The 16,179-nt window shown below is 40.9% G+C and overlaps 1 protein-coding gene across 9 annotated transcripts in view; it reads left to right on the forward strand.

The window, feature by feature from the left end:
• The window catches only part of ARAP2 (ArfGAP with RhoGAP domain, ankyrin repeat and PH domain 2), a 402,332-nt gene that overhangs the window by 210,118 nt on the left and 176,035 nt on the right, over window positions 1-16,179 (forward strand). For all 9 annotated transcript variants that reach the window (XM_033947679.1, XM_033947686.1, XM_033947705.1 and 6 more), the window contains 2 exons: window positions 3,698-3,800; window positions 5,955-6,153. In XM_033947679.1, the coding sequence (XP_033803570.1) occupies window positions 3,698-3,800; window positions 5,955-6,153 (302 nt within the window). The remainder of the gene's footprint in view (window positions 1-3,697; window positions 3,801-5,954; window positions 6,154-16,179) is intronic.

Genomic DNA, 16,179 nt, shown 5'->3' on the forward strand with positions numbered 1-16,179 from the left:
CCCTTAACACAACTGAAAAAGCACTAGAGCAGATTGTCTTTCACTAAGACAGTGTTATTTAGTGTTTCTCAGCACTTGGTGCACATACTCTTGAGAGTACACTGACTGCATGTTGGGAGTATGCAGCCTGGCCGCCGCCAGGGATCCCTCCCTGCCTGCCTGCCCCCTGCTGAAGCCGCTGCCGGGGATCCCTCCATGACTCCCTCCCTGCATGCCTGTCTGCCCGCCTGCTGCAACACCCCCACCCCCGAAACCGACCCTGTTACCACATTGGAGCTGGACTTGCTCCCTCCTCCTCCAGCAGCACTTCGTACAGGGAAGCAAGCACCAATATCAGACTTACTGGTCTATAATTTCCCATATCACCTCTAAAATCCTTTTTAAACATCTGTGTCATGATTTCATCCTCCAGTCTTCCAGTACCATGTTAGATTTTAAAGATAAATTTCAGATTATTAACAATAGTTTTACAAGTTCATTTTTCAATTCTATCAGTACACTCGGATATATACCATCCAGTCTAGGCGATTTGCTACTATTCAGTTTGTCAAATGGTTCCATTGCATCTTCCAGTGTTATAGAGATTTGTTTCTTTCTCTGATTCATTAGCATTTAATACCATTTCTAGAACTGGTATCTCCCCCATATCTTCCTAAGTGAAGACTGAAGCAAAGATCTAATTTAATCTCTCTGCTATGGCCTTGTCTTCCCTCAGTGCCCTTTTTACCCCCTCAGTCATCTAGCAGTCCAACTGATGCTTTTCCTTGTTTCTTGCTTTTAATATTCCTAAAAAATATTTTACTAAGTGTTTTTGCTCTTTTGAGTGAATTTTGACCTTTCCCCAGGGGCTCAGGCCTGTTAAAAGTGCTACAGCTTATCTCGGGACTACAAAATAACTGTTCTGCTGTTTATAATTATTTGCTTTAACTCTATTCTCTCTTTTTTTAACTATTTTTACTTTCTAGTTTAACAAAATGTAAGAATATCTGTTGATAAAATCTGTTCTATAAAAAATATAAGGAAAATTCACACAATCCACTCACAGTTTGTGGAATGAAACAAGAAAAAAATAAACAAATCATTCTTTACCTCCTGTCACATATAAGGCATAATTGCATAGGTCAGGAGATTTATATTAAAAAAAAAAAAATCCATACAAATTTTAATTATGGTTAGAAAAGAAGTCTCCTTTTAATAAGCTGCTGTAAGCGCTAGTGCACCGTTATCGTAGCTTAAAATGGTTTACTACAGGTCAAACCAAAGACACTGTGTAGAAGATGATCAAGATGCAGGCTTTATTAAAAATTCAATCCAAATATCCACATAAAGAATTATCTAGGACCCAAGTTTTGGATTGAACTTTTAATAAAGCCTGCATCTTAATTATCTACACAGTGTCTTTGGTTTTATCTTATTTATTTCTGTGGAGCACTTAGGGTCAACCTTTTGGTTGTGTTACTACAGGTCACACTCGGGTGTCCTGTGGTAAGTTTTTTTGTTTGCAAGTGCAAGCCTTATGTAAAATAATTTTTTATTTTTTTCTTGGTAAAAGGACCCCAAAATATCATATTAGAATCAAATTATGGCTAAGTGGCATCATTGTTAGAATCACAAATCAAATTTTCTACCCACTTCTAGGATTTTTATGATAGAGATTTGCAAAAGCAGCACTCGGTCACTGATGGAAGGGGTCAAGAAAGAAAGGAATTATGGTTGTCAACCAGACCATCACCTAGTAGCCATATTTAGATTTCATAACACTGTTATTTATACATGTGATCCAATTATAAAAAGTTTAGATTTTTAAAAAATGTGTATTGCCCACACAAATGGGCTATTAACATTTTTCCTAATTTCTGTGGGTTAAGCATTCTTTCATTTTGATTCAGTGAAAGTGTTTAAGATTTTGCATTAATGTGAGCACTATTAAAATCACATTCTGTATTTATGTGTTGTCTTACAGCGTTTTGAGTAATTTGAATGTGGGACTATAGGGCTCTTTTACTAAGTTGCATTAAGCAGTTAGCTTGGGTTTTACTGTACATTAGATGTTAGCGCATACTCAAGCTAGCCTAGCATTGGCAAAATATCTGGACTAACAGTATAACAGGGTGAGTGGATGTGATGAGGCAGAGAAGAGGTGGGGCCATAGATTATAGCTAGTACATGGATCGGTACTGAGCCCTAGCTGTCACAACTATTGATAGCGCAGCTGCACATAGCACTATATCAAGAAGAGACACTAAGGGCTCCTTTTACTAAGGTGTGCTAGCATTTATAGTGCACGCAGCAGATTAGCGTTTGCTAACCCCGCGCTACGCGGCTAGAACTAACGCCAGCTCAATACTGGTGTTAGCGTCTAGCGCACGCGGCATTGTAGGGCGCGCTATTCCGCGCATTAATGCCCTAAAGCAGCTTAGTAAAAGGAGCCCTTAGTGCAGCCATGCTACCAGAAGTCTGGATGTGCAGCCATAGCCCTTTCAGTAAAGACGCTCGACTCCACCATCCAGTCCCCCCCTGACATCTAAGTCTCTATCCTGACACCCCAAATCTAGTTCCCTTAAGAGCGAGGTAACCCTTTTGAATTTATTACATCAGAAGATTGGTCCAGCAGCCATATTCTAGAGTAGCTGTAATCTCCCACATTTATTTTTCAGTAATATCGCAGTACAAGTATTTTTCAGTAATATCGCAGTGCTAATGTTTCCATTCATGTTCAAGACTTGCAAAAAATTAACACAGCTTGGTTAACAAGGTTAACAAATGCTTTTTTACTGTAGGCCCTATTTTATGCATTGAAACTTAGTTGCTTACAATAGCACTGAGTAGCAACTCTAGCTAAATAGCCTGTTGATGCTGTATGTCTTCTAGAAAAGAAATATATTGATTGGGTTTCTCTGAGAGAAGCACTCACTGACAGATAATCAGCCTTCGGTGGTCAGCATTAGCCCCATATATACAATGCTGCGCCATGTCTGGGAACTGGCACTGAATATCCAGCTCTGAGCGACATGCAATCATTGCTAAAATCTATGCGGGTCCTGGACAGTATTTAGCCAAGTTATATATAGGTGGATTTTGGCTGAATATTGCCTGGAACTCTCATTAGCCAATCAGTACTTTGCCTCCTTTCCCCCCTGATTCTGTTTCTTGAGCCCCCTCCTGCAACCTGGATCCCTCAATACCAGACCCTCCCCTCACCTACCCACTTACCCTCCCATCTAGCTGTTGCAACTGGAGTGATCTGGGAGCTTTGGGTAGCCAAAAAAGTTAGAGAGGTGACCTTTGGGTACAATGGGCAAGGTACCTCTTCTATATAATGTATCCAGATAATTATCTGCTCGAATATTAAGTAACCCCCATCCAATACATTATTGCAGACTCTTAATTTAATTCCAGCAGCAGCCAAGTATGTGCTTAACTGTAGTCATTTCATAAATTACAGTTTTATCATTTGGTTAATGGCAAAGTCTCCTAAATCCATCTGTTAACCTGCTACTGATCAACAAGGGTGTTCAGTGAGGATTCATCCTTTCAGATTCTAACTGGTCCTTTATACCATCAGAATAGAGATGAACAAATGAATGAATGTTTTTCTAAGAATGAAATGTTTAGAGATATCAAAAAAAAAATTGAGCTCCAGGCAGTTTCATAGTAGAAATCTAAATATGGCTCTTTCCCCCCCTGTTTGCTTCAGGCTAATCTTTACCTTTGAGATGTACTTACTGTCTGAACAGATTATACTGTTTGGAACTGAATCTGCAGAGTCTCGAAAAAAATGGATCCAGGCACTGTCCAAGGTAATACTAATAATTATCACTTTAAAATGTGCCTTGGGCATTAGCATATGATCTAAATTGAAATGGCTAGTTTGGCATACCCTGAGAAACCAATTTTAAAGACAGTTACTGAATACTAAACTATCTGGTATCTTTATGATATACTGCTCAGAAAATATCCACAGGTCTGCTGTAATGAGATAAAATAATGCAATGAAAACTAAAGCAGAGTATGCCCAAAGCAGACCAGCTCCGACCTTAAGAAGTAAGGCATGCAGGTGTCTTTTTGGTGGTCATTCAGGTGAGTCATCTGTTTCTTGATGTACTTTTAATCTGGGTATTCTAACACTCCAAAAATTGCTGAATCAACAGAGCTACCATAATCCATGGAATTTAGGTAAAATTGCACATAAAGATAAACAGTGTTCTTTATTGTTAAACAATTTTCCTTAAAAGTCAAATGACAAAGGTTTACAATACACATAGAAGGTAATTATATAATAAGGCAGGGGTGTTAAATATCGGTCCTTGAGGTCCACAATCCTGTCGGGTTTTCAGGATTTCCCCAATGAATATGCATGAGATCTATTAGCATACAATGAAAGCAGTGCATGCAAATAGATCTCATGTATATTCATTGGGGAAATCCTGAAAGCCCAACTGGAATGAGGCCCTCGAGGACCAACATTTGACACCCCTGTAATAAGGCATCTAGGTTGGGATGGATGGATCATGCCACCAAGTTGGCCACTGACTCATGGCAATACTCACAGTGAGGAATTCACCCTGCAGAGTAAAGCAGTGGTTTGCCATTGCCTTCTCCCGCGCAGTGTGTGGCTCCACCATGTCGCTGCTGCCCAACATAGGGCCACTCAGCCTACATCACCTGATATTCCTAGGTGGTTTCCCATCCAGGTATTAGCCAGGCCAGTCCCTGCTTAGCTTCCAATAGCAAGAGCAGGCCTACTCAGGCCAGGCTGTAGTCATCTAGGGGAGGAGCTATCAACATGGGTTACTACTGTATAAAGATGGGTTAATTTACCACAAGTCTTGTAGTTTTAGCACAGGGTCTCATTGCATAAAATGGGACCCTTTGTTAAAATAGCATGACTTGTGGCAAAATAACTCATTTTAACCATAGCCCAAATTTTCCCCATAGGTGTCTGTGTTTATAAAACCACCCTTCAAAATATTTGTGTAAATTATGGGAGGCACATGGATGTAGACTTTCACCATCAATGTATCACACAGTATCTATCCCATACATTTTCATGCCTGAATCACATAAATATAGATGCATTCTTGTCATTACCTATATACCTAAAAAAAAATCTTTCTAAATTTACCCCTTAATGTACCAAATTTATGCTAAGTAATATGTTTAAAAATATTTCTGTTGACAATTTATTAGATTCAAGAATAAATCATTTCATTTTTTTAACTATATTCTAAATCAGGGTTTTCAGTTTCGATCCTCAAGGGCTGAAGCCAAGTCAGGTTTTCAGGATTTCCTCAGTGAATATGCATGAGATCTATTTCAATGCACTCTTCCATTGTAGAAATCCTGTAAAACTGACTGGGTGAGGGCATTCCCTCTAAGCCAGGGGTGTCAAAGTCCCTCCGCGAGGGCCGCAATCCAGTCAGGATTTCACCAGTGAATATGCATGAGATCTATTAACATACAATGAAAGCAGTGCATGCAAATAGATCTCATGTATATTCATTGGGGAATCATGAAACCCAACTGGATTGTGGCCCTCAAGGAGGGACTTTGACACCCCTGCTCTAAGCTGAATAGGAGTCCTCTACCTATAGTCAGTGTGTGTGTGTGTGTTTGTGTGGGAGTGCTATTTGATAATTACATTTTCAATAATGAGGGACAGGCAAGCTCTGCAGGACTCGAGGGAACCTGCCTGTATCTAGTAACTGAAAACACAATATTGAAGCACCCCACTGGCAGCAGTGTAGTTGGAGGAATCCTGCTCAGCTTAGAGAGAACAGTAGTAAGGGCAGATGTTGGAAACCCTTCTCAAGACTAACTTTTAATTGACTGCGTTAAAAGTGGATCCACATAATATCATTATAAATGATTATATTAAACTGTGTTATATTGGGTCTGCAGTGTATCACGTTTAGTCTCAAAGCATTATAAATGTACTTTTTTCTAATTTCCAGTGTTTTGTTCCAACTTTGGCTGAACATTTAATGGAAAAGGATTATGATGTGATTGGACATTTATATTACAAAGATTCCTGTAGCCTTGATCAGTGGAAAGAAGGTTGGTTTGCTCTGGACAACCCATATCTGCATTACTGTCCTCAGGAGACTAGTAATACAGAAGAGCTCATAAATCTAAGAAGACTTCAGGAACTGAGTAAGAGTTTGGCATTTTCTTATTCTTTAAAGTCAATCTAAGCATCACAGTTGGGATATGCATGAACGAATATGTAGTTGGCTCTTTGTGGCATCCCAAAAAGCTGAAGGGCAGTTCTATATCCATTTGGCATAAAGGCACATGAGGTGAGTTTCTTTCAATTGAAAGGAAACTCTGGAATGAGGAGACAAAGGATGAAGATGAAAGGAGATAGACTAAGAAGTAACCTCAGAAAATACTTCTCCACTAGGCGGCTGTTCCACTCATTCACAACCTTTTCTGTGAACGTGATGAAGAAAAAATGTGTATCTGGAATTCAAGAAAGCTTGGAACAAGTGCATTGGATCTCAAATAGAGAGGAAGGGATAGTAGATGGCATGGTTAGGAAGACTGCCTTTGTTTTTCTCTGTTTCTATAAATGTATGCAGTTACATGTGCCTTGCATGCTTATGTTTATTAAAATATTTGATATCTTATCATTACAAAAAGGTCAAATCATCTTACAATAAAATATAAAATACTAAAATTAATTAAATAAGGAATGCCAAATATTAATAGGAAAGAGAAAACTTCATTCATTACAAGGCCTTAATTGGCACTATGCCTTCATTCTCAACTAACGAGGATTGTTTTCTGTATTCAACATCTTTTCACTACAAAACTTATCTAGTGGCCAGTGCTTTAATTAGGGAAGAATTTCTCACTGAAATGAACTGATACAATTAAAGGTCTTTCACATTGTGCTGTTATTTAAATAATATTGAAATTTAAGGTGTATAAAAAGTTCATAGAAAATTATACCTCCTCTTTTACAAAGCCGTGCAGCAAAAGCCCCAAAGCCCTTTAAATCTCTATGGGCTTCGGGACCTTTACTGCAGCGGCCCGCGTTAAAAAGCTTTGTAAAAGAGGCCCATAGACTTTCTCAGACAAAAATAAATTATCTACACCTTTCCTAAGCTTTGTGGCATAAAATGTTGTTCAACCGTTCACAGAAATATAAATGTTGCTGAATCATTAGCAAAGTGCTTTGGATAATTTCTTACTTATGTTTATGCAAATATGGTTTCCAAAGAAAAATGGCACATTCAAAAAAATCACAAAATAGTAAGACTTTAGCTATGTAGGTTTTCAGATGGTTCCATGTTTGAAGATAAATGGCAGATGAAGTTTAATGTGGAAAAATGCAAAGTGATGCACTTAGGCAGAAAAAATAAGGAACACAAGTATAGTATGTCAGGTGCAACTCTGGGAAAAACCGAACAGGAAAGGGACCTGGGCGTATTAATCGATAGGACCCTGAAGCCATTGGCGCAATGCGCAGCGGCAGCGAAGAACGCAAATAGAATGCTAGGCATGATAAAGAAGGGAATCACGAGTAGATCGGAGAAAGTAATACTACCGCTTTATAGAGCGATGGTCAGACCACACTTGGAATACTGCGTCCAACATTGGTCTCCATACCTAAAGAAGGATTTAAAAATACTTGAGAGGGTGCAGAGACGAGCAACGAGGCTAATAAAGGGCATGGAGAACTTGGAATATGAGGAACGACTTAAGAGACTGGGATTGTTCTCCCTTGAGAAGAGGAGACTACGAAGGGATATGATCGAGACTTTCAAAATACTGAAAGGAATCTACCAAACAGAGCAGGATAAAAAAATTATTTACAATGTCCAATGTGACACAGACAAGAGGACATGGACTGAAGCTAAGGGGGGACAAGTTCAGGACAAATATCAGAAAGTTCTGCTTCACGCAACAAGTGGTGGACACCTGGAATGCTCTCCCAGAAGAGATAATTGCGGAATCCACCGTTCTAGGGTTTAAGGGTAAGTTAGATGTAAATTTCCTTATGAGTGGCATAAGGTGACATAGGTAAGGGTAAGCTAGATGCACATCTCCTTATGAGAAGCTTAGAGTGATATGGGGACTAAAACTATGCCAGGGTACACCTGGCAGGGCCTCCGCATGTGCGGATCGCCGGACTTGATGGACCTAGGGTCTATTCCGGAGATGACACTTCTTATGTTCCTATGAAGAGGAAGCCTCCAGAGAAGAAATAAAAAGGGTTTGTTTCTTCCCCACATCTTAGCCCACAAAACTCCTAAGTTGACCTATACATGCAGTTGAGGGGCTAAAACAGATTAAGGCTAGGTGCCAAACAGCCCTGTAACTTTTTTACACAAAAGATGAGGCTTGGGATATTATATTTAGGACTGACACTTCTTTCTACCTACTAATTATATTATATAGAGTACCCTTTTAAACTGTTTCCCAGGAGCCATTGCTCTTGTGAGAAAGTACATAACATCTGTGGAGGTGATGATAGCTTTCAATGAATAATGTGCGCTCATTAGTGCATATTCAGATCTTTAGCAAGCTTTATAATACTTAGTCATTTTACTAAGCTGTGGCAAAAAGTGGCCTCAGTGAGCCCTTACATGTTTTTTTTCTGTGTACTAAGCCAACTTTTTACCATGGCCATAAAAGTGCTGATTTTCCATTTTCTGATTTAGAGGTGAATTCATCAACGGACGTTAACCGTATTAGCATGCACTAACAATTAATGCATGCTAAATGCTAAAGATGCCTATCGTATTCCTATGGGCATCTTTAGTGTTTATCACATACTAATGCGGTAGTGCCTGTTGATGAGTTAGAGCATAAGAATAACCTTACTGGGTCAGAACAATGGCAAGCAAGTTATCAGAAGACAACCAGAGCCTGGGACCAACAAGATTTGAATAATGATCAGACAACAAAATGTAGAAAAAATAATTTTATTTTCTGTTTTGTGATTACAATATGTCAGATTTTAAATGTGTATCCTGCCAGAGCTGGTGTTAGACCGCAAACATGAGCTAGGATTTTTTTTTTTTTTTTTTAATGTTAATCTGTTATTAATTCTTTATTCATTTTCAATCTTACATCAAGTGTACAAACATTAAAACAATACAATTAAACATATCACTTGACAATCTTTCTATTTTATCTTATAATTCATAAAATTACCACCCTCCCCTCCCATCATTCCCTCTATTATTTTCCCAATATGAATATTAATATATAAAGCCTCCCCCTTCCTAACATTAGATGGTGTATATTTCAATAGAAAATGGTATTTACTCATTACAATAAGAAGTTAATGGCTCCCAAATTTTATTAAAATTCTTATAATTCTCTTGTTGTACAGCTATTGTTCTTTCCATTTTATAGATGTGACATAATGAGTTCCACCAGAAATTATAATTGAGCTAGGATTTAACAGAGAGAGGAAATGTATTTTTTGTTTGTTTATTTAGTTTACACCATAGTGCCAGTGTGGATAGGAGAAGGCAAAGGGGGTGAAGAGTCTATAAAATAAACCTATCAGGATGTTTGAAAAAAACACCCAATTGGGCAGGAAAATCAAATCGAAAAATTGATTCAATAGGCTGAATCGAATCAAAAATTTTTTTTCCTGAATTGGGCACCACTACTGCAGAGTGACTGCATCATCATGCTTTAACTGTAAAAATTAACATGTGCAGTAATTATAGGGTTGTGCCCAGCATGGCCTCTATGGTTACTGCCCTGAAATGTTCTTTACCGCATGTTCAAATTACTGCAGTTAATTTGAATGTACTGAAGTCTCCTCTTGTGTTACATGCACTTCTGCAAACTGCACAAGTGATAAAATGTAGTACATATTGTGTGCTGAATACAGTGTGCAGTCCATGCCCATTCTCCACTCATAACCTGTCCAGTCATTTCACTGAAGTAAAAATTATTATCCTCGTGAAGTAGCAATGCATGCGAATTCACTCAATTTTATAATCAGGCACTTACTCATTTAGCCCCTTGGCATGCTGTTCCATGAGTAAATGTATTATGTGGCAGCAAAGCCACTAAAGAAAGATTAGGTTCTTACCTCGGTAAGAGGGGTTTGCGAAGGAAAGTAGCAGTTTTAATTTAGAGAGGGTTGGGTTTGAGGAAGAAGGCAGTGTTGGTCATTGGGGGGAGGGGGTTTGTGGAGAACAGAAACTCTGGTCATCGGGCAGGTGGGACAGCAGCACCACTGATGATTGGGTTGGGAGAACAAAAACGACAATTATCGGTTGAGGACTCGAATATAAACTGAGACCCCTTTTTTGGGCCCTTTTTTAGGCCATTGTTTTTATTTAAAAAATTCTAAAATGAGCGGATAAAATGTCCAAAATGCAGGAATAAATTTTGAGAAGCATGGAAATGAACAAAAAATAGTTTGCTTGTGCACATACATAGCAGCTTACAAAGTGTAATCTATTATTCATTTTGCATAACGAGCTGTTTTTAATAGATTGCATGCAACACAGTCCATTATTTGTTTTTATGTCTATTGTTGTGTTAAGCTATATTATTGACTAAGGAATACATGTACATGTTATTGCCAAATAAAGCATGGTATACATTATTACCATACTGCAGATTACCAAATAGGGCTCCTTTTACTAAGCCATGTTAGAGTTTTAACGCGCGGAATAGCACGCGCTATATTGCCCCGCGTGTTAGACCTTAACGCCAGCATTGAGCTAGCGTTAGTTCTAGAAGCGTAGCATGCGGTAATTTCCTGCATGCGCTAAAAACGCTAGCGCACCTTAGTAAAAGGAGCCCATAGAGTTTTAACAATTTAATCCCATTTTTTAATTTATTTTACATAGAAGAACAATTCTTTAACCTTATGCAAATAACAATGCATACTGTTTATAGTAATACAAAAAAATAAATAAGGGAGAAAAACATAGAAACATGATGGTAGATAAAGGCCAAATGGCCCATCTAGTCTGCTCATCCACAGTAACCATTATCTCTTTCTCTCTCTATCCCAGGCCCTCTTGAATTCAGACACAGTCTCTGTTTCCACCACCTCTTCTGGGAGACTTTTCCACGCATCTACCACCCTTTCTGTAAAAAAGTATTTCCTTAGATTACACCGGAGCCTATCACCTCTTAACTTCATCCTATGCCCTCTCGTTGCAGAGTTTCCTTTCAAATAAAAGAGACTCGACTCATGCACATTTATATTACTTAGATATTTAAACATCTTTATCATATCTCCCCTCTCCCGCCTTTCCTCCAAAGTATACAGATTGAGCTCTTTAAGTCTGTCCCCATACACCTTATCACGAAGACCACACACCATTTTAGTTGGACCAATTCCATCCTTTTTATATCTTTTTGAAGTTGCGTCCTCAAGAATTGTACACAATATTCTAAATGAGGTTTCACCAGAGTCTTATAAAGAGGCATCAATACCTCCTTTTTCCTACTGGCCATACCTCTCCCTATGTAACTTAGCAACCTTATAGCTTTCACTGTCACCTTTTCAATCTGTTTGGCCACTTTAAGATCATCACATACAATCACACCCAAGCCCCCCCCCTTCCATCGTGCACATAAGTTCTTCACCCCCTAAACTGTACCGTTCCCTCGGGTTTTTGCAGACTAAATGCATGACCTTGCATTTCATAGCATAAGAACATAAGCATGGCCTCTGCCGAGTCAGACCATGGTCCATCATGCCCAGCAGTCCGCTCCCGCGGCGGTCCTCCCAGGTCCATGACCTGTAAGTGATCTTATGCCTAAAACATTCTATTCCCTAATCATTTAATATCCTGTATGGTAACCCTCTAACTATACCCTTCAATCCCCTTTTCCTTCAGGAAATCATCTAATCCCATTTTGAAACCCAAAATCGTACTCTGCCCTACATTCTTCAAGCTTCGTCAGGTCTTTCTTCATGTTATTCACACCATCCGGCATGTCTACTCTATTGGAGATTTTGGTATCACCCGCAAAGAGGTAAATCTTATCCGACAACCCTTCAGCAATATCATTTATAAAAATGTTAAAAAGAACAGGCCCAAGAACAGAACCTTGAGGCATATCACTGGTAACATCCCTTTCCTCAAAGCGATCTTCATTGATCACTGCCTTCTGTCGCCTTCCACTCAACCATTTCCTGACACAGCCCGTCACTTTGGGACCCATCCCAAGGGCACTCTATTTATTAGACGTCTGTGTGGAACATTGTCAAAGGCTTTGCTAAAATCTAAATACACTACATCTAACGCACATCCTGTATCCAGTTCTCTGATCACCCAGTCAAAGAAATTGATCAGATTTGTCTGACAAGACCTACCTCTAGTGAATCCATATTGATTGCCAGGGTCTCCTTTCTTCTTTCTCCATGCTAACCATCCATCTTCTATCTCTGTCCTCCCCTTCCGTTTCCCTTCCCTCCCCCGGAGGTATGGCATCTTTCCATTTTTTCGTCTCCATCCACAGATCCACCTTTTCTCAACTCCCTTTCATCCAGCATCTCTTCCTCCTTCTCCACCACCCCCTGGGTCCACCCTCCCTTTCTTTTCCCAACTACCCTCCTATCCAGTATCTCTATCCCCCCCTCTACACCATCCCTTGTGTCCAACTTATTTCCCTTTCTGTTCCTTCCCTCCCTAAATACCATCTCTCTCCCTCTCCTCTGTTTTTAGACCCATTATTTCTTCCCCCTCCAAAGGCCAGCATATGCACGTCTCTTTGAACCCCCCTCCCTGCACTTCTACACCAGGACCCCCCTCCCCTGAAGGTCTGTCCCCCTGAAGGCCTGCACCCCACCCCTGAAGGCCTGCCTGTGCCACCACCCCTGAATGCCTGTCCCCCCCCTTTGAAGGCCTGCATCCCCCCGAAGGCCTGTCCCCCCTGATGACCTGCATCCCACCCCTGAAGGCCTGTAGGCCTGTACCACCATCCCTGAAGGCCTCTGCCACCACCCCTGAAGGCCTGTCCCCCCCTTTGAAGGCCTGCACCTACTCCCCGAAAGCCTTTCCCCCCTGAGGGCCTGCACCCCACCCCTGAAGACCTGCCTATCCCACCTGAAGGCCTGTGCCACCATCCCTGAAGACCTTCTCCTCTCCCCCGGAAGGCCTGCGTGTCCCCCCTGGCTTCCCATGCATCCATTTACCTAATATCAACAGCCTGCAGAGAAGATCGCTGGTGTTGGTGATCTTTGCAAGCTGTCATAGGTCTTCGGAGCTGTTTCCTCTGCCGCAGTCCCGTCCCTCCTCTGACGTCAGAGGCAGGATCGCGGCAGAAGGAACAGCTCCGAAGGCCTATGGCAGCTTGCAAAGATCGCTAGCATCGGCAATCTTCTCTGCAGGCTGCTGATATTAGGTAAATGGATGCACGGGAGACCGGGGGGAAGCCGGACACCAGCAGGAGACCAAAGGGGAAGCTGGACACCAGCACTTCCCGAATGACCCTCCCCACTGGCCCTCTAAAGCAGGTGTGGCAGCGGCCGGCCAGCAAGAAGCAGCGCTGACGCTCCTGCTTTAGGGGGCAAGGGGGGAGGGTTAGTTACTGAATCGGGAGGCCTATTTTTTTTGTTTGTTTTGAATCGATTCACCCGAAGTGAATGGGTGAACTGATTTGAATCGTGAATCAGGCAGCACTACTCTGCAGCTCCTCTCCTCTCCTCTCTTAAATCTCCTTATACACCTCCCTGAGAAATCCGTTCATCGGGTAAGTCTCTCTTATCTGTACCCTTCTCCAGCTCCAGACTGTCCCTTCTATCTTGCTGTACCATATGCCTGGAATATACTGCCAGTTAGTACGTCAAGATCAATCTCTGGCAGTATTCAAATCTAGGCTAAAACCTACTTTTTTAAGGCTGCTTTTAACTTGTAACTCCCATTCACTTGTAAAGAATCCATGTATGTTTTATCATTCCTTCTGTGAGAAATTCCCTAACCCCTATTTCTCCTGTTTGTCTGTTTTAATTAGATTGTAATCTCTATTGAGCAGGGATTGTCTCTTACATATTTAATATACAGCACTGTATTTTTTAATTATTATTTTTTTATTTTTTCTTAATGCGGTCTTGGGAAGGGAAATGAGTGGGGGGAGGGGTTTGAGAGAGGGAAATTAGTTAAATAGTCTTTTATTATAATTGTATTTGAAATATAGTTTATTTCATTACTCTATGAATTGTTTACTTTTGTATTTATATTTGTATGTTATACATAATTGTACTCACTCATTTATATATTATACATTGTATTATTTTATTTATTTAATAAAAATGATTTATACTAAATATATATATACAGTATATACAACGCTGTGTACGTCTAGCTAAGCTATATAAATAAGTGGTAGTACTGTAGTAGTAGGGGAGAAATTCTATAAGTGGTGCTAAAAAATCATAGAAACATAGAAAATGACGGCAGAAAAGGGCCATAGCCCATCAAGTCTGCCCACCCAACTGACCCATCCCCCTGGGTTTACTTTCCTAGAGATCCCACTCCTAATGGCCCAACTCTTAACTCTACCCTCTTAGGGATCTCACGTGGGCATCCCATTTATTCTTAAAATCTGGCACCTCGTTGGCCTTGATTACCTGTATCGGAAGCTCAATCCAATGATCAACCACTCTTTCGGTGAAGAAATACTTCCTGGTGTCGCCATAAAATTTCCCGCCCCTGATTTTGAGCGGATGCCCTTTTGTGGTCGTGGGTCCTTTGAGACAGAAGATATCATCTTCCACTTCGATACGTCCGGTGATATATTTAAACGTCTCAATCATGTCTCTCCTCTCCTACGTTCTTCGAGAGAGTAGAGCCGCAATTTGTTCAGCCTCTCTTCATACGAGAGATCCTTGAGCCCTGAGACCATCCTGGTGGCCATCCGTTGAATCGACTCAACTCTCAGCACATATTTACGGTAATGTGGCCTCCAGAATTGCACACAGTATTCCAGATGAGGTCTCACCATGGTTCTGTACAATGGCATCATGACTTCAGGCTTCTGGCTGACGAAACTTCTACGGATACAACCCAACATCTGTCTTGCCTTAGATGAAGCCTTCTCCACTTGATTGGCAGTTTTCATGTCTGTACTAATGATCACTCCTAAATCTCATTCTGTTGAAGACCTAGCTAAGGTCTCACCATTTTGTGTGTTCTGCAGGAATTTCTGTTGCCGAGGTGCATGATCTTACATTTCTTAGCATTGAAGCCCAGCTGCCAGGTCGAGGACCAATGTTCCAACAAAAGCAGGTCCTGCGTCATACTATCGGGTAAATTGCAACTGCTTACTATATTACATAGTCATTGGCGAATAATGTTATTTTACCTTGAAGCCCCTGAGTCGTGTCCCCTATGAATATGTTGAAAAGGAGCGGGCCCAAGACTGACCCTGCGGTACTCCACTGGTCACCTCCGATGTTTTAGAGATGGTATGGTTAACCACCACCTTCTGAAGTCTACCACTCAGCCAATCAGTGACCCATGCAGTTAGTATTTCTCCTAACCACATCGATTTCATCTTGCTCAACAGCCTGCGATGTGGGACGCTATCAAAAGCTTTACTGAAGTCTAGGTACACGACGTCCATGGATTCTCCCAAGTCCAGCCTTCTTGTTACCCAGTCAAAGAAGCTGATGAGATTGGATTGACAGGATCTACCCTTGGTGAATCCATGTTGATTGGGGTCCCGTAGATTCTCCTCATCCAGGATCGTGTCTAATTTACGTTTGATTAGTGTTTCCATGAGTTTACACACTATTGATGTGAGACTCACCGGTCTGTAATTCGCAGCCTCTGCCCTGCAGCCCTTTTTGTGCAGCGGAACGACGTTAGCTGTTTTCCAGTCCAAGGGGACTTTCCCTTTACTTAGAGAGAGATTAAAGAGCATGGATAATGGTTCCGTCAGGACATCATATAACTCTCTGAGCACTCTGGGTGCAGATTGTGCGGTCCCATGGCTTTGTTCACCTTGAGTCTTGTCAGTTCGCCGTAAACGTCGCTAGGTGTGAACTCGAAATTCCGAAACGGGTCTTCCGCGCTTTGCTTAGCCTGCAACTATGGACCGTGACCCGGTGCCTCGCAGGTGAAGACTGAGCAGAAGTATTCATTCAGTAGTTCAGCTTTATCGGAGTCTGATTCTACGTAATTCCCGTCTGGTTTTCTAAGGCGTACTATCCCGTCTGTGTTCTTTTTCTTGTCACTA

Source organism: Geotrypetes seraphini, chromosome 1, assembly GCF_902459505.1.
Source record: "Geotrypetes seraphini chromosome 1, aGeoSer1.1, whole genome shotgun sequence".
In the NCBI taxonomy this organism is placed as follows: domain Eukaryota; kingdom Metazoa; phylum Chordata; class Amphibia; order Gymnophiona; family Dermophiidae; genus Geotrypetes; species Geotrypetes seraphini.